Source organism: Podarcis cretensis (genome assembly GCF_951804945.1).
Source record: "Podarcis cretensis genome assembly, chromosome: 17".
In the NCBI taxonomy this organism is placed as follows: Eukaryota; Metazoa; Chordata; class Lepidosauria; order Squamata; family Lacertidae; genus Podarcis; species Podarcis cretensis.
Genome location: NC_137187.1, coordinates 2,527,336 through 2,551,395, shown reverse-complemented (window position 1 = coordinate 2,551,395; position 24,060 = coordinate 2,527,336). Strand labels below are relative to the sequence as shown.

The following is a 24,060-nucleotide window of genomic DNA, read 5'->3' as shown; positions in this document are numbered from 1 at the left end:
AAAAAGTAAGGGGAAATGTGTGTGCGTCTTATGGAGCGAATGCAGGCTGCGCAGCTATCCCAGAAGCCAGAACAGCAAGAGGGATCACTGCTTTCACTGCACAGCGATCCCTCTTGTTGTTCTGGCTTCTGAGATTCAGAATATTTTTTTTCTTGTTTTCCTCCTCCAAAAACTAGGTGCGTCTTGTGGTCTGGTGCGTCTTACAGAGCGAAAAATACGGTATGTCTGCTCTACAAATGTGTTCTGTACAAATGGATCTTGTCTTGACAAGGAGAAGCAAGAAATACCAAAGTGGTCGCCCACAAATGTGTGACAGTTCTCTTCTTACTTCAGTCTTCATCAAGCACATCCAACCCCAAGCCTTAGGGGTGAGGGAAGAATTCAGTGGGCTCAGCTTCTGAAGTGAACTCATCTGATCCTCAGCAACCAGAACAATATGTGGATCAGAATCTGCAGACCTGCTAGATTCCATGCTGAGATGGTCTGAGGTTGCTTCTCTTCTCTTTTCACAGATAGTGCCAGCTGTCTGGAATAGCTATCCCCCTCCCTCCCGCCACGATGTCCCTTTACTCCTGGGCTGGAGTGGGGAGAACTATGGCTGCGACTATGGGCAGAAGAGTCTCCAGGTGGCTGATATCTGAGATGCTATTCCCCCAGGTGCCTTTAGGTACCAGGCAAAAACGTTTCTCTTCAACCAGGCCTTCGGCTGATTATCATCCTATATACCCTTTTAAATGTGTTTGTGAGAGGAGGTTTATTGATCTGTGATTTGTTTTGTTGTTTTTATTATGTATTTTGTGTTTTTATCTTGTATTTTTATGTTGTGACCAGCCCTGAGATCTGTGGATGATGGGCAATATGCTAAATGAATGAATAAATGAATGAATCCAGTTTTGTTATACTACTAGAAAATCAAAACAACATACTAATTTAGAGTGTGTTTTTTTTAAATAAATAAATAAATAAGGATCTTCAGCTTTTTATGTGTTCATTTCAACTGTATGACCCAACAGCTCGGCTTAGCTGAAAACATGTTGTGGTGTGATCATTAATAGCCCTTCCACTTTCATCACGCTGTTTATCCTTCTCCTCCACCACTGAGCTTTTGGCACCACAGACTAAGTCCTCCTTCTCAAATGACAATTAGAAACACTAGCAATGCCAGGCCATCTGCCTTGTCCCCTTCTTTCTGATTCATAGTCATAAACAATTCACAGGCAGGTGTTTTTCCTGTATCAGCTCCCCAGTATGTGAGGAATTCCTGCTCTAACTGGGTTGCCTAGTTATGGAAACAGCTCTCAGATGGGGTCCATGCTAGCAAGCTAAGAAAATATAACAGGTTTGGGGCATCTGAAGGAACTATAAAAAATAGTTCTCAGGAAATGTAGGGCTTTTATTGTTGAAATCTGGAATTTGATAGTTCAACCTCCCACCATCTCCTTAGGCAATCATGTGCCACCTTCTCCAATGCACAGAAGTTCAAGAGTGTTGCCAGGAACCCCGGGACAGCTGCAGCGCAGGAGATTTAAATGTTTTTAGCATGCTTGAATGTGGCCCGAGTAAGGATAGAGGTGGAGCACAATGGCAAATCTCTATTCTGTCTGCTCTAGATAGCCAGCTGTTATTGCGTGTCCTCATACAAATGTGTCAATTATTACACGTGTGCAGGGGGAAACTACATTTGAAGTTTTGGCTGAGAGTCGCAGTGTGCCACTGCTCAGATTATACATACAAGGAAATCCATACCCTCCAACATTTCTCTGATGAAAATAGGGATGTCTCCTTCCTTAATAATAATTTTATTATTTATACCCTGCCCATCTGACTGGGTTGCCCCAGCCACGCTGTGTGGCTTCCAGCATATATAAAAACATAATAAAATATTTAAAAACTTCCCTATACAGGATTGCATTCAGATATTTTCTAAAGATTGCAGTTACTTATCTCCTTGACATCTGAATGTTTGTAGTTTTAGTTTTGGCCAAACAAGCACAAGCCTAGACACACTTTGAAGTAAGCCCCACTGAGCTCACTTACTTATGAGTAGACAGGCACAGCCGTGTTCTCCAAGAGTCATCAAAGTTTAGAATTTAATAGCATGTATATTCATAGACCCCTTCATGGATCACTGCCTTGCCATGGCGAAGGGGCTTGAATAACTCAGAGAAGCTATGAACTATGCTGTATAGTTAAAGCTATGATTTTCCCAGTAGTGATGTATGGAAGTGAGAGCTGGACCATAAAGAAGGCTGATCACCGAAGAATTGATGCTTCTGAATTATGGTGCTGGAGGAGACTCTTGAGAGTCCCATGGACTGCAAGAAGATCAAACCTCTCCATTCTGAAGGAAATCAGCCCTGAGTGCTCACTGGAAGGACAGATCCTGAAGCTGAGACTCCAAGACTTTGGCCACCTCATGAGAAGAGAAGACTCCCTGGAAAAGACCCTGATGTTGGGAAAGATGGAGGGCACAAGGAGAAGGGGACGACAGAGGACGAGATGGTTGGACAGTGTTCTGGAAGCTACCAGCATGAGTTTGACCCAACTGCGGGAGGCAGTGGAAGACAGGAGTGCCTGGCGTGCTCTGGTCCAGGGGGTCACGAAGAGGCGGACACGACTAAACGACTAAACAACAAACACATTTTCATAGACTCATAGAATTGTACAGTTGGAAGGGGCCTTGAGTGTCCAATCCCCTGCAACACAGAAATATGCAGCTGTCCCATACAGGAATCAAACCTCTAACCTCAGCAGTTATCAGCACCACACTCTAACCAACTGAGCTCCCCATAGCACTGACCCAATGGGCTCAGGCATGCTAAAGTCTTCCCAAGGACCCCAAGGTGGTTATCACCAATGGAGGCTAAGGCCCTGAAAAAACTCAATATGGAGGCCAAATGGCCGAAATATTGGGAAATAATAGAAAAAGATGGAGATAACTGGAGGTTGCAGAGTATGGAGAAAATAAAAGATAAAGTGCGAGATTGGCTACATTATGCTCAGATTAAAGAAGTTTTTAAGTTGGACAAAAAGATAGGATTCCAGGTGGAAAAATCAAAGTTAGAAACAGAACTGTTAGAACCCAGCTCTAAGATACTTTCAAGAATGTATAACTTGCTGTTAAAATGGAATACACAGGATGAAATGGTTAAATCAGCCATGATAAAATGGGCACAGGACATAGGGTATAACATCATGTTTGCTGACTGGGAAAAGTTATGGACCACAGGTTTGAGATTTACGGCATGTAATGCCTTGAAAGAAAACATTATGAAAATGATATACAGGTGGTACATGACTCCAGTCAAGCTTGCAAAGATATACCATGTGTCTGATAATAAATGTTGGAAGTGTAAAGAAGCTGAAGGAACATTCTTTCACCTCTGGTGGACTTGCCCTAGAGTGAAGGTTTTCTGGGAAATGATTTATAATGAACTGAAAAAGGTATTTAAGTATACCTTCCTTAAGAAACCAGAGGCCTTTCTCTTGGGCATTGTTGGTCAGATCGTGCAAAAGAAGGATCGAACCTTTTTTATGTATGCTACAACAGCAGCAAGGATACTCATTGCTAAAAGCTGGAAAACTCAAGAATTACCCACACTGGAAGAATGGCAGATGCAACTGATAGACTATATGGAACTGGCGGAGATGACTGGCAGAATCCGAGACCTGGGAGAAGAACTGGTGGAGGAAGACTGGAAGAAATTTAAGGACTATCTACAAAAATATTGTAAATTGTATGAATGTTAAGAAAGATGTAAGATTAGCAAAAACATGGCTTCAACAAACTAGTTATAAAGAATATAAATTTAAATTTAATTGGAAGACGAAAAGATAAATTTTGGATAAGTAACATTTTATGATTAAGTTTCAATAAGAGTATGTTAAATCCCAAAATTTGAGATATTAATATTGGAAAATTATATTATATGAATTAAACCAAGTTAATAATTTGCTGGTAAAATTTATGAGTTTAGAAAGCAGGAACAAGGGTCGTGAGGAAGTCCAAAGATGAATATGAAATGTGGATATTGGAAAAGATTGTGTTATTATCTATGTATTTTATTGTTAAACTAAAATTTAATAAATATTATAAATAAAATAAAATAAAAAGTCTTCCCAAGGACTGGGATGTAACCTTTAAATCAAACGGAAAAACATAACCAGTTCACAGACAATAGATACAGTATTACGTTAAACTTAAAGCTAGCAAGCTTTTCCCGCCATTATAAAAAACTTGGGATTATGTATTTATTTTAACAAAACTAACAGGACAGAAAAAAGGCTTTCCTGGGGCTCCAGAATCACGTGCATGAAAGCAACTCCCAAGCAGAGGCTTGCAGCACACTCTTCTGGTGCGTCATCTCTAGCATCACTGCCTAGCTTTTAAGTACAGTAAAAGGAAATAAGCTTTGCTGCTGTCGAAATTGCCATCTTAACATGAAACCGGTTAACGTGGGGAAAGCTGCTTACAAAGAACAGGGTTCAAATGGAGGTCTGCATCAGCTATGGGATTTAGAAAACGCCGAAATTCCACAAGTTATCAAAATGCAATTTCCAAATGTAGCTTGCTCAGTTTTAGCCTGCTTTTAAAGCAGAGGTTTGCTTGGCTGAAAGGAAGCCTGGTTCAAAAGCTGATATTTGTTTACTGAGTGCTGCTATTGCATGGCAGCTGCCAGAAACTTGCTGACTGTTCTCACATGTCAGCTATCAAATATTGCCAATTGCTACTACACATCATCTGTCAAAAGCAGTCAAATGCAGATTGCTCCGGCGTGTCGTATGGCAAACACTGTCAAATAACAACTGTCAATTAATGTCAAATCACATATTCTTAGTTGTGCCTTGACATTAAATTTCATAGAGAGTGTAAAGCTCTTTTCAGTAATATACATACATACATAAAATATGCAGCTCAAATATAATTCCCTGGCAGCTATTGATAACACTTATTAAATAGACACTGAATCATAATATATACCGATAAGAAGGAATGGGGGTGTTCATTGTCTTGGTACATCAGTGTAGACACTAAATCTGTAAGCCTATTTCAAAAAGTTAAAAATGACATGCGCAATCCTATGTTCCAGAGACGCTGGCTGAGAAGACTTAAGATTGGATAGAATCCCAGTACACTGATGTATTTCAGGATATACCTTCACTCAAAGTCCATTGATTTCAGTGGCTGGCTCTATTCTGAATATGCCTTAATTGGATATCACCCATTATCAATAAAATGTAATTTTGAACATCTACTTCACAAAAACTGGCATACAAATAAAAAATAGCCTAGCGATAAATAACTACCTGACATCTTAAGGCAGCCCTATTCAGGGAAGTTTTTAATATGTGATATTTTACTGTATTTTTGGTTTCTATGGAAGCCGCCCAGAGTGGCTGGGGAAACCCAGCCACATGGGCGGGGTACAAATAATAAATTATTATTATTATTATTATTATTGCATACAAAAGCCAGGCCACACAACATCATTTCTATAGCTCAGTTTATGGTTAGCCACTAGAGACCATGACATGAAAGTTTATATTCAAGGCCTGTATAAATGTACTGAGGGAGGAGCCTTCCTGATCACATGTAAGATTGAATTCCATAACTGTGGGGCCACTGGCAAGAAGGCCCTGCTCTACGTGCCAGCCAACCTAACTGTTGCTGTAAAGCCTTCAGAGCAGATCTTAAGGTACAGGCCAGTTGATAACAGGTGCAGGCAGCTCTTTAGGTAGTCTGGTGCCAACCTGCTCAAGACTTTAAAGGACATCACCTGGACTTTAAATTGTGGCCTGGGGATGGCAATTATATTGCTAGAGCAATATAGGTGCCATATGCCCCAGTTGCCCAAATTCAACCAGTAGCCAGGTGGCTATATTTTGTAGCAATTAAAATTTCCCAACCATCTTTTAAGTCTATTACCTTTTCTGGTCAAATTTTCCATCCTCCAGCTTTTTTAAAGGACTGGTTCATCCAACTATTTAGGTGACCTTCCCTTCTTCCTTTCCTCTTCCTTTCCGCCTTTCTTTTTGCACACAATTTATCTCTCCTCCCCATTTGTACTTGACTAAAAGCGTTTGGTTGCTACTAGCTCAGGCACTTGAATGAACAGGGAAGGGCAGTATCCTCCCAGCAGAAATTTTGGACTGAATCAATAATTCAGCAAAGAGCAACATTTCAAGACTTGCTTGAAATTTAAATAAAGATTCCTGGCTCTGAGCAGCCAGATGGGTATAATAGCGTTAGGGGTAGAGGTGGGGGGAAAGCATGTGTTTTGGGATATTTTCACAGAATGTTAAATCACACAAAATATTTCACTTGTCTCCAGTGTAAGATCACAACATGACTCCCCTGTAATGAATTCTTTATCTTGGCAGCTCTCCTGCTCTCTCCCAAGCAGCAATCCTCTCTCTTCTTTCGTCTCCGTGTGGGAACATATGGTAATATTTGGAATGTGATTTCGGCCAGAGAGCGAGCCTGCCTTGCCCACACCTGTGCAGACCTCCAAGTCACTGCACAGTGTGGGTCCAGGCTGAGGTCATGCTCCAACACTATTGTGCGAGTTCAGTTTGCTCACTCTTCTTCCAAGACATGCCAAGAGCCCCAGAATACTGGTTTCACGTAAATCCCATTTGGATTTGTAATTTGTTAGATACATTATAAGGCAAATCTTCCCAGCAGCCTTCTGTGTAGAACTGCGGCTTTCAAATTCAGACCTAACCAACCCACTATTGATTTTGGACTAGTGTCTTGGAGAAACACTTCAAGCATAACCCCCCAAAAAGAAAGAAAAAACCAACGATGGTAGACTTTGGTCCATAATGTAGAAGGAAAGCCTTCTATTTCTTTCTACTTCCTTTTATTTCTGGTCTGTTAATGAAAGTACTACACTGAGGTCAGGCTAAAGCTCCCTGTACATTGAACTAGTGCGAAGTACGTAGGCTGAACTTGATGGGGTGGTGACAGTCACATCTATTTAATCAAGTTTCTGCTCTGTTCATGTATAAAAGGGATTGGGGGTGTGTGTGTAACATATTCACCTTTGCTCTCCATGGCTAGCCAGCATTTTCCCCCAGCCTGTGTCCAATACAAGCCAGGCTGGGAAGGTGTGTGTATGTCTGAGTGATTGACTATGGGGAGGAACAAGGTGGAAGAGTTCAGCTCCTTGACCCAAGTGTCCCTTCTTGATATAAAAGTCAACCACCCCCACCACATTCTACACGAATGGGGCAGACAGATAATTTAACATTGCAGTGTCTAAACCTGCAGATAGCATATAATTATAATGATGATTAAGAACGTCTCCAGAGCCTAATCTGTAAAATACTGAAGAAGCTATGAAACTTTGCTCTCCACAGGCTATGGAAAATTGATATACAGTAAATTTTACAGCTTGCTATCTGATAAAAGAAAATTTAATGAAGAGGTTGTACCATTGGTATCTTCCCCCAGTAAAATTAGCAAAGATTTATAAAAAAAAAATACTCAAATCTCTGTTGGAAATGCTAATCAGAGGTAGGAACGATGTATCATATGTGGTGGGGGTGCAAGGTGGATAAGCAATTTTGGATAGTGGTACATGAAGAGCTTAAAAATATATTTAAGAGTTCAATCTCCAAAAAGCAGGAAGCATATTTGCTGGGCTTAATATCCAGTGACACCCCCAAGGACAAAAGAAATATATTCCTATATGCAACGGCAGTAACCAGATTACTAGCGGCAAAAAATTGGAAATAGAAAAAATACCAGAACTATCAGAATGGAGAGCTAAAATTTGTGAATTTCTGAGATGGCAAAATTAACGGCAACAATTAGAGGCTGTTCTAGTCAAAAAATTTACCAAGAGTGGGAGTGTGTAAAGGAATATATGGAAAGAACTGGGATTGGAGCGCAAATGTAATATGCAGTAGCTAAAGTGCACAAGGATACAAGATGATTATCATATATGAAACAATAAATACAACTTTAATTAACACAACAAGAAACAATATTATGTAGAGAAGATCACACATGGGTGAAGGGAAGCAATGGGTCAGGGGGAGGGAGGCATAGGGCAATACTTGGGAAATGGTTAAGGATACATAGGTGATTTAAGAGGCTAAGAACAAGGAGTTAAAAGAAGACTAACATTAAAGAATAGAAAAACAAGGGAATTTGGGAAGAATTTGGTACAAATGAAAATATATGAGTCATGTTTTTGCTTGTATTCTGGTTTATTTTGGATGTCAAGTCTTCTGTTGAAAGGACTGTACATAACAAAATAAAATAAAATAAAATAAAATAAAATACCCTAAAGAAACTTTGCTCTACACTGGTGGGAAAGGTGAGAGGACCCTTGAAATGCTGGGCATCTAGTGAGAAGCCTCTTGATCTTGCACTTATTAGCCTGCAGTGGCTGAAGAGATTGCACCTTTGGTACAAAGTACAGGTGAAGGACAAAGACCAAGTACATCTTTGCCATTATCCTTGGAGGTGGACATGGAGTGGATGTGCTATGCTTTCAAATAATATTACGTATTGTAATGTCAGATTATGTGATTTATATACATTTTCCCTTTTGAGCCTGCCTTTAATATGCCTGCCAAGCCTTCAAAGTGCCTTCCGATACACTTTCCCCCTCTATATTTTTTCCATATCATATCTGGAGTTGTCTCAGTGTAATAGGATCATGTGTTAAGCTCAGTGGTACATTTTAAGTGCAGGAGTTCAATGTGGCAGCCCCAAAGCCATGTCCCTAAGGGGAGTCCCTAGCCATGCCCAAGAAGAGCGCAAAAATGCAGGCGGAGAAAAATAACTACCAAACTTTTAGAAGACATCTGAAGGCAGCCCTGTTTAGGGAGGCTTTTAATGTTTAATAGGTTATTGTATTTTAGTGTTTTGCTGGAAGCCGCCAAGAGTTGCTGGGGAAACCCAGCCAGATGGGCGGGGTATAAATAATAAATTATTATTATTATTATTGATCCATTATTTTACACACAGAGCGTTGCAATACATAGCGTAATACACATTTCTGAAAAATCAGCAGGATTGCAGTCCTGAAGTGCAACATTTTGACAGGTATTTTTTTTATTATTTAGTGATTTATTTAGGTATTTTTTATTATTATTTAAGACCACAGGCCGGTTTACAGCAGAAAGCCCAAGATGCATTTTTTTCCCCCCAAGGCAGGTTTCCCAATATCCTAATGTGAGCAAAATGTTATGCCCATTTCAAAGAAAAACTGCGAGCCGAGGTAGGAAAAAGGATGCTGAGAAACACGGATTAATCCGGATTTTCGTGCTGAACAGTCAGTGGCGCCAAATAAATACGGAGATAAAATAAAAACAACGCCTATGGGCTTGATAATTATGTTTAGGAGCTGCTTTTGGGACGCGAAGGGCAGGCCGCGCTGGGGTTGCCCTGGCGACGGCGGCGGCCAGGCTCTTTGGGCGCATGCGCGACGGGCCGGCCCGGTTCTGGTTGCCAAGGCGACCGCTCGGCCTCGGCCTCTGGTCCCTGCGGGGAAAGCGGCCATGGCGCCCAAGCGGCCCAAGAGCGGCAGCGGGACCTCGGCGCCAACCGGGACCGGCTCCAAGAACTGGGAGGCTGGGCTGGTGTCTGCCCGGTTAGAGGAGGTGCGTTGGTGGGGGGACGACGGGGGGCGGAGAGAGACACGTGTACACACGCGCACACATTCATGTGTACACGCATATGTAAACATAAACATACATACACACATATACGTGTACACACGTATATACGCGCGCGCACACATACACACAAACGTACACACATACACATGTACACACACATATATGCACACACACATACACACAAACATATACACAGATGAGGTGTGTTGGTTGGGGTGGGGCGGGGAGACACATGTGTACACACACACACACACACACATTCATATATATGTGCACACACATATGTAAACACAAACATATACACACACGTATACATGTACACACACATATATGCACACACACATACACACAAACATATACACAGATGAGGTGTGTTGGTTGGGGTGGGGCGGGGAGACACACGTGTATACACACACACACACACATTCATATATATGTGCACACACATATGTAAACACAAACATATACACACACGTATACATGTACACACACATATATGCACACACACATACACACAAACATATACACAGATGAGGTGTGTTGGTTGGGGTGGGGCGGGGAGACACACGTGTATACACACACACACACACATTCATATATATGTGCACACACATATGTAAACACAAACATATACACACACGTATACATGTACACACACATATATGTACACACACATACACACAAACATATACACAGATGAGGTGTGTTGGTTGGGGTGGGGCGGGGAGACACACGTGTATACACACACACACACACATTCATATATATGTGCACACACATATGTAAACACAAACATATACACACACGTATACATGTACACACACATATATGCACACACACATACACACAAACATATACACAGATGAGGTGTGTTGGTTGGGGTGGGGCGGGGAGACACACGTGTATACACACACACACACACACACACACACACATTCATATATATGTGCACACACACATGTAAACACAAACATATACACACACGTATACATGTACACACACATATGCACACACACATACACACAAACATATACACAGATGAGGTGTGTTGGTTGGGGTGGGGCGGGGAGACACACGTGTACACACACACACATTCATATATATGTGCACACACACATGTAAACACAAACATATACACACACGTATACATGTACACACACACATATGCACACACACATACACACAAACATATACACAGATGAGGTGTGTTGGTTGGGGTGGGGCGGGGAGACACACGTGTACACACACACACATTCATATATATGTGCACACACATATGTAAACACAAACATATACACACACGTATACATGTACACACACATATATGCACACACACATACACACAAACATATACACAGATGAGGTGTGTTGGTTGGGGTGGGGCGGGGAGACACACGTGTACACACACACACATTCATATATATGTGCACACACATATGTAAACACAAACATATACACACACGTATACATGTACACATACATATATGCACACACAAACGTACACAGATACACACACATATGTACACAAACATATACACACATGGGCACACACACATACACATATTTGTACACACATATATAGTGCTTCTTTTCTTTAAAAATTGTTTAGGGGTACTCTCATTTTGACTCAAGAAAACCACTGTTTTATAGTTCAATAAATAACAGTAACTGGACAAAAGTACAAAGATTCAGAAAATGCTTAGGGGTATGCGTACCCCTGCGTTCCCCCCAGAAAAAAGCATTGCATATATGCACATACACACACCTGTACGCACATAGACATATATGCACACACACACACACACACACACACACACAAACATATATGCACACATATATACACAGATACACATGTACACAAATATATATACACACACATGCACAAGCTTCACCTGAGCTCACCTGTGCTAGAGATCCTAGTTTTGCGTCAGAGTCTCCCTCTTCGTTTAGTGCGTTTTACATTGAAGGAAGGGCATGTGATGTGTTGCAGCCCAGGCGAGCCCTACGCTTATTCTTGGGAGTAGTCCCCCACTCACCAATTGAATAAAGTGGAATTTAGCACATTTACATCCCTCATTTTCTCCAAGGAGCTTAAGGTGGTGTACAAAGAAAGGATCTTTTCATTTATGTTATTATTTGCATTTATATTTCGCCTTCCCTCCTCCTCCCCCAGGTGGCTTCCATGGTTCTCTTGCTTCCTAATTCCACCTGCACAACAACCCTGTGAGGTGTAGGTTAGTCTGAGAGGCCTTGACTGACCCCAAGGTTGCCCAGTGAGCTTCATGGCCAAGTGGAGATTCAAATCCGGGTCTCCCAGGTCCCAGTCCAACACACGAACCACTATACCACACTGGCTGCTTAGGCCTTGAAGTTTCTTTGATCCTTGGACAGGTGTCAATACTCTGCCTTGAGCAAGTAGCTAATGCATCATTTTGGTCTGAGACTAACAAGAGCACACCATACATTTAAAGCACATCACTTCACCCAAATAACCCTGCAAATTGTTTCCCTTACAGAGCTACAATTCTCAGCACCCTTAGCAAACTATAGTTCCCTGGATGCTTCATTTGGCGGGGGTGGGTTCATGTATTTTAAATATACTGAATAAAAAAATGAGCCGTGAGATCCTCAGATCAGATTTTGTTTCAGCCACAAATTCATGAGCAGCCTGGTCCTTTGTGGCAATAGGCATTTCTGAGCCCAGCTGCAGACAGTAGACTTTTGTTGTTGTTTAGTTGTGTCCGACTCTTCATGACCCCCTGGACCAGAGCACGCCAGGCACTCCTGCCTTCCACTGCCTCCCGCAGTTTGGTCAAACTCATGCTGGTAGCTTTGAGAACACTTTCCAGCCATCTCGTCCTCTGTCGTCCCCTTCTCCTTGTGCCCTCCATCTTTCCCAACATCAGGGTCTTTTCCAGGGAGTCTTCTCTTCTCATGAGGTGGCCAAAGTCTTGGAGCCTCAGCTTCAGGATCTGTCCTTCCAGTGAGCACTCAGGGCTGATTTCCTTAAGAGTGGAGAGGTTGGATCTTCTTGCAGTCCATGGGACTCTCAAGAGTCTCCTCCAGCACCAGAATTCAAAAGCATCAATTCTTTGGTGATCAGCCTTCTTTATGGTCCAGCTCTCACTTCCATATATCACTACTGGGAAAACCATAGCTTAGATGAACCTAATGCTTTAAAGTGACTAGTCAGCATAGTTAAACAAGTCACTAGTTTCACAGCTTTACTGCCCTTCTTAGGGTTATCTACAGTGCCTGATAGTTTCACATCCAACTGAAATTAATTCAGTTGCAACTAATATTGCATTGATTTCTGCTGAATTGCTTTATTGTGCTTTTATTTTTTATATCGAATATATATATATATATATACACACACACACACACACACACACACCGTGGTGCCCCGCAAGACGAACGCCTCGCAAGGCGAAAAACCCGCTAGACGAAAGGGTTTTCCGTTTTGGAGGCGCTTCGCAAAACGAATTTCCCTATGGAAGCCTCATAAGGACTGCTGGACTCTGCTGCCCAGGAGGACTCTCCTGTATGTGAGTGTCTGAGGGCCCTGCTCCTTCCTGCCACTCACCATCTGGCCTGGGGCGGGGCCTGAAGCCTCATAAGGACTGCTGGACTCTGCTGCCCAGGAGGACTCTCCTGTGTGGGTGTCTGAGGGCCCTGCTCCTTCCTGCCACTCACCATCTGGCCCGGGGCGGGGCCTGAAGCCTCATAAGGACTGCTGGACTCTGCTGCCCAGGAGGACTCTCCTGCGTGGGTGTCTGAGGGCCCTGCTCCTTCCTGCCACTTACCACCTGGCCCAGAGCAGGGCCTGACGGGCCTCACTAGGACAGTTGCTGTTACTGCTGGAGGGGTGCAGAGTGCTTTTAAAATGTTTTAAAAATTTTATTTTGAATTTTTTGTATGTGGGGTGGGGTGGGGTGGGGTGGATGTTTATTGGGCCTGGGAATTTGTTTGATTTTATGTTTTTGTAATTTTTATAATTTTTATTGTTTTTTGTTTGTATTGTTTTATTTGTGTTGTTGCTTTTTTGCTGTTGTTTTTTAAAGGGGTTATTTTGTTCTTAAGGGGAGGGGTCAGGGCTGCCGGGGAGTGGGCCCCAGCCCACAAAATGGCTGGGGCATGTTCCACAGGGGGGGATGCACTGGGACAACCGATCTCAGTGATCACGGGTAGGAGGAGGAGTTACGCTAAGACCAGACCATGTCATTACAGAGGAGGCAGGTTTAGTCGTTGTCTGAGGACTATCCCTGCCTCCGGGTCTGGTCCTGACCGGATGAATACTAGAATCAGCAAGGGATACCCACATGACCTGAAAGTGTTGCTGTGCAATGCCAGGTCAATGATTCATAAGACCACTGCCATCCATGACTTGATCATGGATGGAGGACTTGACCTGGCATGTGTGACAGAGACTTGGTTGGATGAAGCAGATGGGCCTGTCCTTGCCGCTGCTTGTCCACCAGGTTTCTCTTATGCACAGCAACCCAGGTCATGTGGGCGGGGAGGGGGGGTTGCAGTGATTTTTAGGAAGTCATTAGTTTGCACCAGGCGTCCTATTGGGAAGACCCAGTTTTCTGAGTGCATGTTCTGGAAGTTGGGCAATAGGGGCAGTACAGGATTCCTTTTGGTGTACCGACCTCCCCGCTGCACCAAGGATTCCCTGCCCGAGCTGCTTCAGGTCGTGGCGGATGTTCTCCTGGAGACACCTAGCTTGGTCGTCCTAGGGGATTTTAACATCCATGCCGACACGACCTTACAAGGGGCCGCTCGGGACTTCGTGGAAAGCATGGCCTCCATGGGGCTGTCCCTGAATAAGTCTGGCCCAACCCATAGCCGCGGACATGCCTTGGACCTGGTGTTTACCTCTACGGATGTTGGTGATCTGACACTAAGTAAAAGTGAAACGAAAGAAGTGCCATGGTCAGATCACTTCCTGGTGCAACTGGACTTCTCTGCGACCCATCCCCTCTGCAGGGAGGTGGGACCGATTCGGATGGTCCGCCCCCGCCACTTAATGGATCCAAATGGTTTCCAGAGAGTGGTAGGGGATGCTTTATCCCATGTTGATGGCCTTTCAGCCGATTCCCTGGTGGCCCGCTGGAATGCGGAGTTAACCAGGGCTATTGACTGTTTGGCTCCGAAGCGCCCTCTCCGATTGCATGGAGCCCGGAGAGCCCCGTGGTTTTCCACGGATCTGAGGGCAATGAAACAATCGTTGAGACGGCTAGAGCGCCGGTGGCGGATAACCCATTCTGAATCTGACCGGACACAGGTTAGAGCTCAACGTCGAGCCTACCAAGTGGCGATGGCGACGGCGAAGAAGACTTTCTTCACCGCCTCTATTGCATCTGCAGAAAACAGCAGCAGGAGACTCTTTCAGGTGGTTCACAATTTAGCGGAACCACCTGTAACATCGGGGCCCAGTACGGGCCACATGTTCTCCTGCAATGATTTTGCAAATTTTTTTGCAGATAAAATCGCTCAGATTCGGGAAGAAGTAGACTCCACCGTGGGAGCAGGGCTGGGGCGGGAGAGTGCTAGAGTCCTGTCTGGTCAAGTTGTGTGGGATCAATTCCAAGCTGTTACCTCCGAGGATGTGGACAGGCTGCTCGGACGAGTGAAGTCAACCACCTGTCTCCTGGATCCTTGCCCATCCTGGCTTATAAAAGCTAGCCGGGAAGGACTGGGCGATGGGCTTCGTGGGGTGGTGAATGCTTCCCTCCGTGAGGGAGCCTTCCCAGACCCGCTGAAAGAGGCGGTTATTAAACCGCTTCTTAAAAAACCATCTCTAGATGCGGCCACGATGGCCAATTATCGCCCAGTCTCAAACCTTCCATTCTTGGGCAAGGTGATTGAGCGAGTGGTTGCTGAACAACTCCAGGCACGCCTGGAAGAAGCGGACCATTTGGATCCCTTCCAGTCGGGATTCAGGCCTCATCATGGGACTGAAACTGCCTTGGTCGCACTGGTTGATGACCTCCGGCGGGCCAGGGACAAAGGTGAGAGCTGTTTCCTAGTTCTGCTGGATCTCTCAGCGGCGTTTGATACTATCGACCATGACATCCTTCTGGACCGTCTTGAGAGGCTGGGAGCTGGGGGCACTGTCATACAGTGGTTCCGCTCCTTCCTCCTGGGCCGTGTTCAGAAAGTGGTGGTGGGGGATGAGTGTTCAGACCCCTGGGCTCTCACTTGTGGGGTGCCTCAGGGTTCTGTCCTCTCCCCCATGCTTTTCAACATCTACATGCAGCCGCTGGGAGGGATCATCAGGAGGTTTGGGCTGGGTGTTCATCAGTATGCAGATGATACCCAGCTCTACCTCTCTTTCAAATCAGAACCAGTGAAGGCGGTGAAGGTCCTGTGTGAGTGCCTGGAGGCGGTTGGAGGATGGATGGCGGCTAACAGATTGAGGTTGAATCCTGACAAGACAGAAGTACTGTTTTTGGGGGACAGGAGGCGGGCAGGTGTGGAGGATTCCCTGGTCCTGAATGGGGTAACTGTGCCCCTGAAGGACCAGGTGCGCAGCCTGGGGGTCATTTTGGACTCACAGCTGTCCATGGAGGCACAGGTCAAATCTGTATCCAGGGCAGCTGTTTACCAGCTCCATCTGGTACGTAGGCTGAGACCCTATCTGCCTGCGGACTGTCTCGCCAGAGTGGTACATGCTCTGGTTATCTCCCGCTTGGACTACTGCAATGCGCTCTACGTGGGGCTACCTTTGAAGGTGACCCGGAAACTACAACTAACCCAGAATGCGGCAGCTAGACTGGTGACTGGGAGCGGCCGCCGAGACCATATATCACCGGTCTTGAAAGACCTACATTGGCTCCCAGTACGTTTCCGAGCACAATTCAAAGTGTTGGTGCTGACCTTTAAAGCCCTAAATGGCCTCGGTCCAGTATATCTGAAGGAGCGTCTCCTCCCCCATCGGTCTGCCCGGACACTGAGGTCCAGCTCCGAGGGCCTTCTGGCGGTTCCCTCCCTGCGAGAAGCAAAGCTACAGGGAACCAGGCAGAGGGCTTTCTCGGTGGTGGCGCCCGCCCTGTGGAATGCCCTCCCATCGGATGTCAAGGCGATGGACAACTACCTGACATTCAGAAAACATCTGAAGGCAGCCCTGTTCAGGGAAGTTTTTAATATGTGATATTTTAGTGTATTTTTCATCTCTGTTGGAAGCCGCCCAGAGTGGCTGGGGAAACCCAGCCAGATGGGCGGGGTACAAATAATAAATTATTATTATTATTATTATATTATGGGCTTGCTTCGCAAGACGAAATGTCTTGTGAGTTTTTCCGACTTGACGAAGAGAATCGCGGAACGGATTCTTTTCGTCTTGCGAGGCACCACTCTCTCTGTGTGTGTGTGTGTGTGTGTGTGTGTGTATATATATATATATATATATATATACATGAATGAAATCCTAAATAAAATAAATGCCACGTTCTGCTCTTCCCTCAAGCCCCTGTAAATCCAGATGACACCTGTGCAGCTAATTTAAAGGGATGCTGACCGAGGCTGATGTAGTGATACAGTATCAGCCATTGCTCAGTCAATTTCTTATTAAAAGGATCATTAGTATCTTAGCCCTGAAGACAGTTCAGTAATTTGTGTGGGGTGTGGCAGAGTTGCTGAAGGTCACATTTGGAGCCCCAAATGCTGCTGGACTTTATCATTGACAACTGTGAAATGTACGATGGCTTGATACATTATTGATACATTATTATTAAGGTCATGGCCCATTAATTTCATAATGGTGCTGCCAACCTTTCAAGCAGCGCTTTAATAAGCAAGACTAATAAAGTGTATTAGGGGGACGCAGGTGGCGCTGTGGGTTAAAGCCTCAGCGCCTAGGACTTGCCGATCGAAAGGTCGGCGGTTCGAATCCCTGCGGCGGGGTGCGCTCCCGCTGCTCGGTCCCAGCGCCTGCCAACCTTGCAGTTCGAAAGCACCTCCGGGTGCAAGTAGATAAATAGGGACCGCTTACCAGCGGGAAGGTAAACGGCGTTTCCGTGTGCGACTCTGGCTCGCCAGAGCAGCGATGTCACGCTGGCCACGTGACCCGGAAGTGTCTCCGGACAGCGCTGGCCCCTGGCCTCTTAAGTGAGATGGGCGCACAACCCCAGAGTCTGTCAAGACTGGCCCGTACGGGCAGGGGTACCTTTACCTTTACCTTTAATAAAGTGTATTTATTGGCTAACACTGGAGATGTGTATTAATTGAAAGAAGGGCCATTTACAGATAGCAACACAAGGACAATCCTGATTACTTTCCACACTGTCAAGCGTTTGTCTTATATCACTGAAGCTCTCTTTTTGATTGGGAAATCTAGCCTAATAGCTTTAGATTTGAATTTTACTGTGGCTGGTTTCAGTATTTTGGGTGGACCTCAGAAATAGGAGTTAAATAATTAGGTGTATTTGAAGTGCAGACAAAGCATAGTAAGAATTGGCAAATGTGACAGCTTTCTTTGGAAACCATTAGCATTTAACAGCTTACCATATATATCCTGATGGAAAATATAAGGTCATATTTGAGCAATCATTTTAAAAGCGTAGCTTGTTTTTGCAGATATTAATATAAAATTCCATTTGTTCTGAAGTGTGTTTTGATGTGCCATACATTTCTAAGTGTGTAAGAAATTATAAATTTGAAATTTTGCTTCATATTATTTTCACAACCAATGCAAGTATGTCTAAATCATTCAGAGAATTGTCACTGAATTTTGCTAGCGTCAAATACATTAAAAAAATTATTCTGCAGTATAATATTGCCATCTGGTGGTAAGAGAGTAGTTGTCTATACTTCTTGAATGTAAAAATTGTTTTTTATTATTTTTGGGATAGGAAAATTGGATTCCCAGTATCGCAATGGTTGTTGGGGAACAACCCGAGGATGAACTTCACACAAAGGCCCTGTCTCTTGCTGTGCAGGTGCCTATGCGGAGGCTCTTTAGCATGGTGACTTGGGAAGGAACGTTAGCCCAGGTATTTGGTATTTATAATGGTGAGAGGTGGGGTGTGGATGCTGGGGTTAAAACTGAAACGAGAATGCATCTCTACCAATAGTGATGTAAAATAATGCTCACCCCATTGCCACGGGATGGAAATATGCTTTCTGGTCTCCTGGGATATGATTCTCAGAATAAGCTGGAGGAGAAGGACGTGGGCATTGACAGGGAGACAGAATTTAAAGACTAGATGTAGCTTGATTGAGAGGAATCACTCCGGGGCTCATTTGCATCCCTTGAAACTGGATTGGAGGAAGGAAATTGGAAGTTGTTTTACCCCCTTTGCTTTGTCAGATATCTGAGTGGATATCTTGTACTCTCCGTTGAGTCTTGACACTATACAGTGGTGCCTCGCAAGACGAAATTAATCCGTTCCGCGAGTCTCTTCGTCTAGCGGTTTTTTCGACTTACGAAGCACGGCTATTAGCGGCTTAGCGGCTATTAACGGCTTAGCGGCTTTAAGAAAAAGGAAAAAAACTCGCAGGAAAACTCGCAAGACATTTCGTCTTGCGAAGCAAGCCCATAGGGAAATTCGTCTTGCGGAACGACTCAAAAAACGGAAAACTCTTTCGTCTAGCGAGTTTTTCGTCTTGCGAGGCATTCGTCTTGCGGGGCACCACTGTACCTTACAAGAGCTTTATTAGTAGTAGTTTAAGACTTGGGTCAGGATAGTTTTAAATGTCTAACATGCAGCATGTTTATAAGCCGTGTAGAGTTCAATATACTTACTTTCCTTAGAGTTCAATACATGTACTCTCCTTAGAGGATTAGGTTAGGGATTTAAGGAGTAGCAAAACCAGTTCTGTTTGTGCAAAGGATCATTGGGCATGCACATGATAAGCCCTTTTTGAGTTGCAAAATCAGATTGTGATATGGCATAGGAGCTTGCTAGTCAGAATAAAAAAAAGGTAAATTTTACCTTTCCCCAAGTCTTCAGACTCAGCTAAAGTAGTCTACATTAAGCAACACATCTCACTCTGAGGATGTCTGATTATTATAAACCTAAACCTAAAGGTAAAGGACCCTTGACAGTTAAGTCCAGTCGTGAACGACTCTGGGGTTGCAGCGTTCACCTTGCTTTACCGGCCGAGGGAGCCGATGTTTGTCAGCAGACAGTTTTTCTGGGTCATGTAGCCAGCATGACTAAGCCGCTTCTGGAGAAACCAGAGCAGCGCACAGAAATGCCGTTTACCTTCCCGCCGGAGAGGTACCTATTTATCTTCTTGCACTTTGATGTGCTTTTGAACTGCTAGGTTGGCAGGAGCTGGGACCGAGCAACAGGAGCTCATCCCATCGCAGGGATTTGAACTGCCTTCCAATCGGCAAGCCCAGAGGCTCAGTGGTTTAGACCACAGCGCCACCCGTGTCCCTATTACAAACCTAGGGGAGCATAAAATAAATTCAGAAAATTAATTCTCTTGTCTTTGTTCATTACATTATATATGTTTTACAGATCATGGGAAGTGGAGAAGTAAGCAAACCAAAGGGCAAAGAAAAAGAAAAAGAAAAAGAAAAGGAAAAAGAACCGCCTTTGTATACTGAGGTGAGTGAAAGCATTTTTAATTACCATTGCTTGGATTACTTTTCTAGCTCTTGTCTCTTCGGAAGAGAATGCTTTCATGGTTGGGGCTGTTTGCTTTGCTGCTGGTACTGAAGAAAACCTTGAAACATTTTTTTATGAGACGCTAGATGTAGAATAGTGTACACTATACCATTTCTAATCAACATACTAAGGGTAAGCAGTGATGTGTCAGGATGTTATATGGTGAGCAGCTAAGTGCTACTTCAGAGGTCATTTCACACGTCTGCACTTATTTTGGAGTCCCAAACAAGACAGACAGCTTCAAGGCACACAACGCACAACTGGACTTGTATAGGTTTGGACTCTATAAAGTCATCATACCAAACCATGGTTTGCAAGATTTGAGCTTCCAGGGCATAAACAAATAATTGTTTAGAATTTCTGGAACCTTTTTTTCTTTCTCTTTGTTTGGCACTCCTCTAGGTGCAGTGGACTGTAGAAGGCCACCAGGTCTCAGTCACATGAGGAAGGTTGGCATGCTTTTCCTGGATCCCATTAACCAACTTGGTGTTCCTTCAAAGCATCTTCAGGTTTAAGACTACAGACAAGCCACTAGTATTATTAAGACCTGATGTTCCTTCTCTACACTGCTATAGCATTCCCTGCCCATAGTGGTATCCGCATCTCAGGATCTGATTTCTTTCCGCAGGGCCTGTAAGACAGAGTTGTTCCGCCTGGCCTTTGGCTTGGAGCCAATTTGATTCCCTCCCTCCCTCCCTCTCTCTTTTTTTTTTTTTTCCTTTTCCTTCTCCTCCTGCGATGAGGCTACATTTTAATATTTTAATGTTCCATTATTTTAATGTTGTATTTTATTTTTGTTTTTAAGTTTGTAATCATTCATCTTGCTTTTATTATTGCTTGTAAGCCGCTCTGAGCCCGGCCTTGGCTGGGGAGGGCGGGGTATAAATAAAAAAATATTATATTATCTCCTTCCTGAATCATTGGCTCTCTGGTCCTAGTGCAGGCTAATCCAGCATTGTCCTAAGAATAATAAACAGTGTTACTTTATAATAATAAAAATAAATGTAGTTAACAGGAACCACACTCGCACCCAGCCCTTCAGATGTCAATTAGAGTAGATATAAATATGTTAGGAGTTGTGCTCATGTTTCAGTTAACCATGGAAAGATCCACCTGTAATTATCACTTTAATTATACTCTCCATGCTCAGGAGAGTGAAATTTGGCTCTTTCCCCTTGCTTTCTTACATCCAAAGTAATGCGCCCTGCCCCCAAAGGGATGATACCCTTTGGTGAAAACTTGCTGCATTTAGGATATTGTTTAGAAGGTTTCCAACTTAGCTGACTTGTTTAAGTCCTCTGAAACTATTAATCCTTTACACAGTTCCAGTGCAGCCTGCAGTTGATGGTAGAAAGCTAAAGTGACTCTCCCTCATTCACCATATGAACCCTAGCAGCTGTAGGCTAGGAAATACATAGCATCTTTCTCTGCCCTTGCATTTGTCGAGAGTGAAGCCCTTTGACTGCACTCTCAACATGAAGCCTGCCAGCTTCAGACAACATATCGACATGCAGCAAGAACAGTCGTCCATATCTGTGAAAGCAAAATCGACACCATATGCAGTTGAGTGCAATTTCTCCAGAGGTGTGAGGGTATGAGAGGATGTCAGAACTGTGGAGTAACACCTCATTCATTCAAAAGCTATAAATAGATCCAGTATGCTTAAAAAGAAAATTAGAGAAATGTTTTATATAAAGTCTTCCTTAGAAACACTTTCAACCTTGGAAGAACGTTTTAAGAGTCATTATCATGAAACACCTCTCTTTCTTCTAAAAACTATTGATGAGTTTTTGTGTCATGTTGTTGTTTTTAAGTGGTTATGCGAATGTAAGGAAAAGATCCCAGATGTTAGTAAGTTATATGAAATTTGGTGGAAACAAGCTGTAAAAAACATAGTCATAAAACAGCTTGTCAATGCCACACATCTGGACAACGTAGCCGTATGTTCTTACTGCTGTCGTCACCCAAAGAAAATTCAATAACCTTATTCCACCCCAATTAGGCTACACACCAGCAGAATCAGTATGAACAAGAAAGGGGGAAATTGTACCCGGATGGAAACTCTAGTACCCAAAAGTATTTCTGAAACTGCCATTGGTTAGTTTCCATTTGTGTTTGCAGGTACAAATAATAGCAAGGTTCCCATTGTTGGTTTACTGTCTGAACAAATTGTACTTAAAAACAGCTATGTTATAGCAGTGCCATATCACACCTGAAATCTGAACCTGAAGGTATGGTGGAATCTATGAACACCGCTTGAATGCCAAACCAGTAGTGCTTGTTCTACTGGAATGGGACAGCATCATGGGCATATCGTTGTCCCATGTCCTAAGCATCTGTGTTTCCATGACACCCACATCCATGGTGTAATTTTGCACCAGGTCAAATATGGCAGGCTCACACTTTTGTTTGCTACACTCGCCAAAATTTGCCAACACAGAATCATGTCCTGTTTTGCCCAGGTTGCTACTGGTGAATTACAGCCTTTCCAGAGGGGTTGGAACAGGCTCTATAGCTGATTTCCCTTACCTTTGAAGACAGGCCAGACTTGCAAACCAGACTGGAGCATCCCTATTCCTCATTCCCTCTCTTCAACCAGTATGCTTATGTCTCCTGTTCCAAGACACCACATATACTGAATTTGATACTGAAGCAGTAATCATTCGCTTTCTCTTTGCAGGTGTTAGAGGTGGCAAAAATCATTCTCAACAATGGAGAAGCACTTCCCGTAACTCTGATTGGAAAGTTAATTAAATATCAGATGCTCTGCATTAAACAGAAGGACCTGCAGAGAAGGGCTGCTGAAAAGAAGGTATTTTAGGATCACCTGGGAGTAAGTCCTATTGAATTCAATGGACTTCGGAGCTGAAACATAACAAATTGTACTTTTAGTCAAATGCGAAACAAAATACCACTTGAATCATAAGCAATTTGTTGAAATAGCAATCTGTATTATTTTTTGTGGCAGTCAGAGATGGATTATATTTTTCTAACTTTGCTTATCTGTGGTATCTGTTAGTACTCTGCATTTATTTAAACTGAGTTTAATTTTAGTTGTTCTTGCTGTTGTTACTGTTTAGGCAGCGGTCCTAACTTTCCTGGGAGGCTGGCTGAAGGGTCTTGGGAAGTGATATTAAGTGCTTTTGACAGATAGGGCGTGCCATTGGCAAGGCAACACTTACGATGCCAGAGGTTGCCCAGTACAGCAGAATGAAACTAGGTGTGTTAAATTCAGGCATGGATCTGCCAAATCTAAAGCGTACGCACCCACACACACATTCCTCAAGCAAGCCCAGAGAAATGGCCCAACATCATGCCAGCCCAGGGTACAACCCTGCCCTGGTCACAACAAAACCCTGAAGCGAGGGGCGAGGAGGTTACTTTGCCAGTGGATTTTCCTGCTAGTTTAAATGCAGTTTAGCATTGCGTGGACAGGCAGAGACCCCCGCCCCCAACCCTAGGCAACTCCCTGGTGGAATAATGACTCATGACAACGTGTTATGGGATTAAAATTGGCCACAAATTTATTAAAGATTCAGATGTATGGCTTAGGCCATGGGTAGGCAAACTAAGGCCCGGGGGCCGGATCTGGCCCAATCGCCTTCTAAATAAAGCCCGCAGACAGTCCGGGAACCAGCGTGTTTTTACATGAGTAGAATGTGTTCTTTTATTCAAAATGCATCTTTGGGTTATTTGTGGGGCCTGCCTGGTGTTTTCACATGAGTTGAATGTGTGCTTTTATTTAAAATGCATCTCTGGGTTATTTGTGGGGCATTAGAATTCATTCTCCCCCCCCCCC

The 24,060-nt window shown here is 43.8% G+C and overlaps 1 protein-coding gene across 3 annotated transcripts in view; it reads left to right on the top strand.

The window, feature by feature from the left end:
* Positions 1-9,477: 9,477 nt before the first annotated feature.
* The window catches only part of SPAG17 (sperm associated antigen 17), an 84,260-nt gene continuing 69,677 nt past the window's right edge, over positions 9,478-24,060 (top strand). For all 3 annotated transcript variants that reach the window (XM_079960211.1, XM_079960209.1, XM_079960210.1), the window contains exons 1-4: positions 9,478-9,618; positions 18,495-18,635; positions 20,112-20,201; positions 22,942-23,073. In XM_079960211.1, coding sequence (XP_079816337.1) covers positions 9,517-9,618; positions 18,495-18,635; positions 20,112-20,201; positions 22,942-23,073 — 465 coding nt within the window. In that variant the 5' untranslated portion in view covers positions 9,478-9,516. The remainder of the gene's footprint in view (positions 9,619-18,494; positions 18,636-20,111; positions 20,202-22,941; positions 23,074-24,060) is intronic.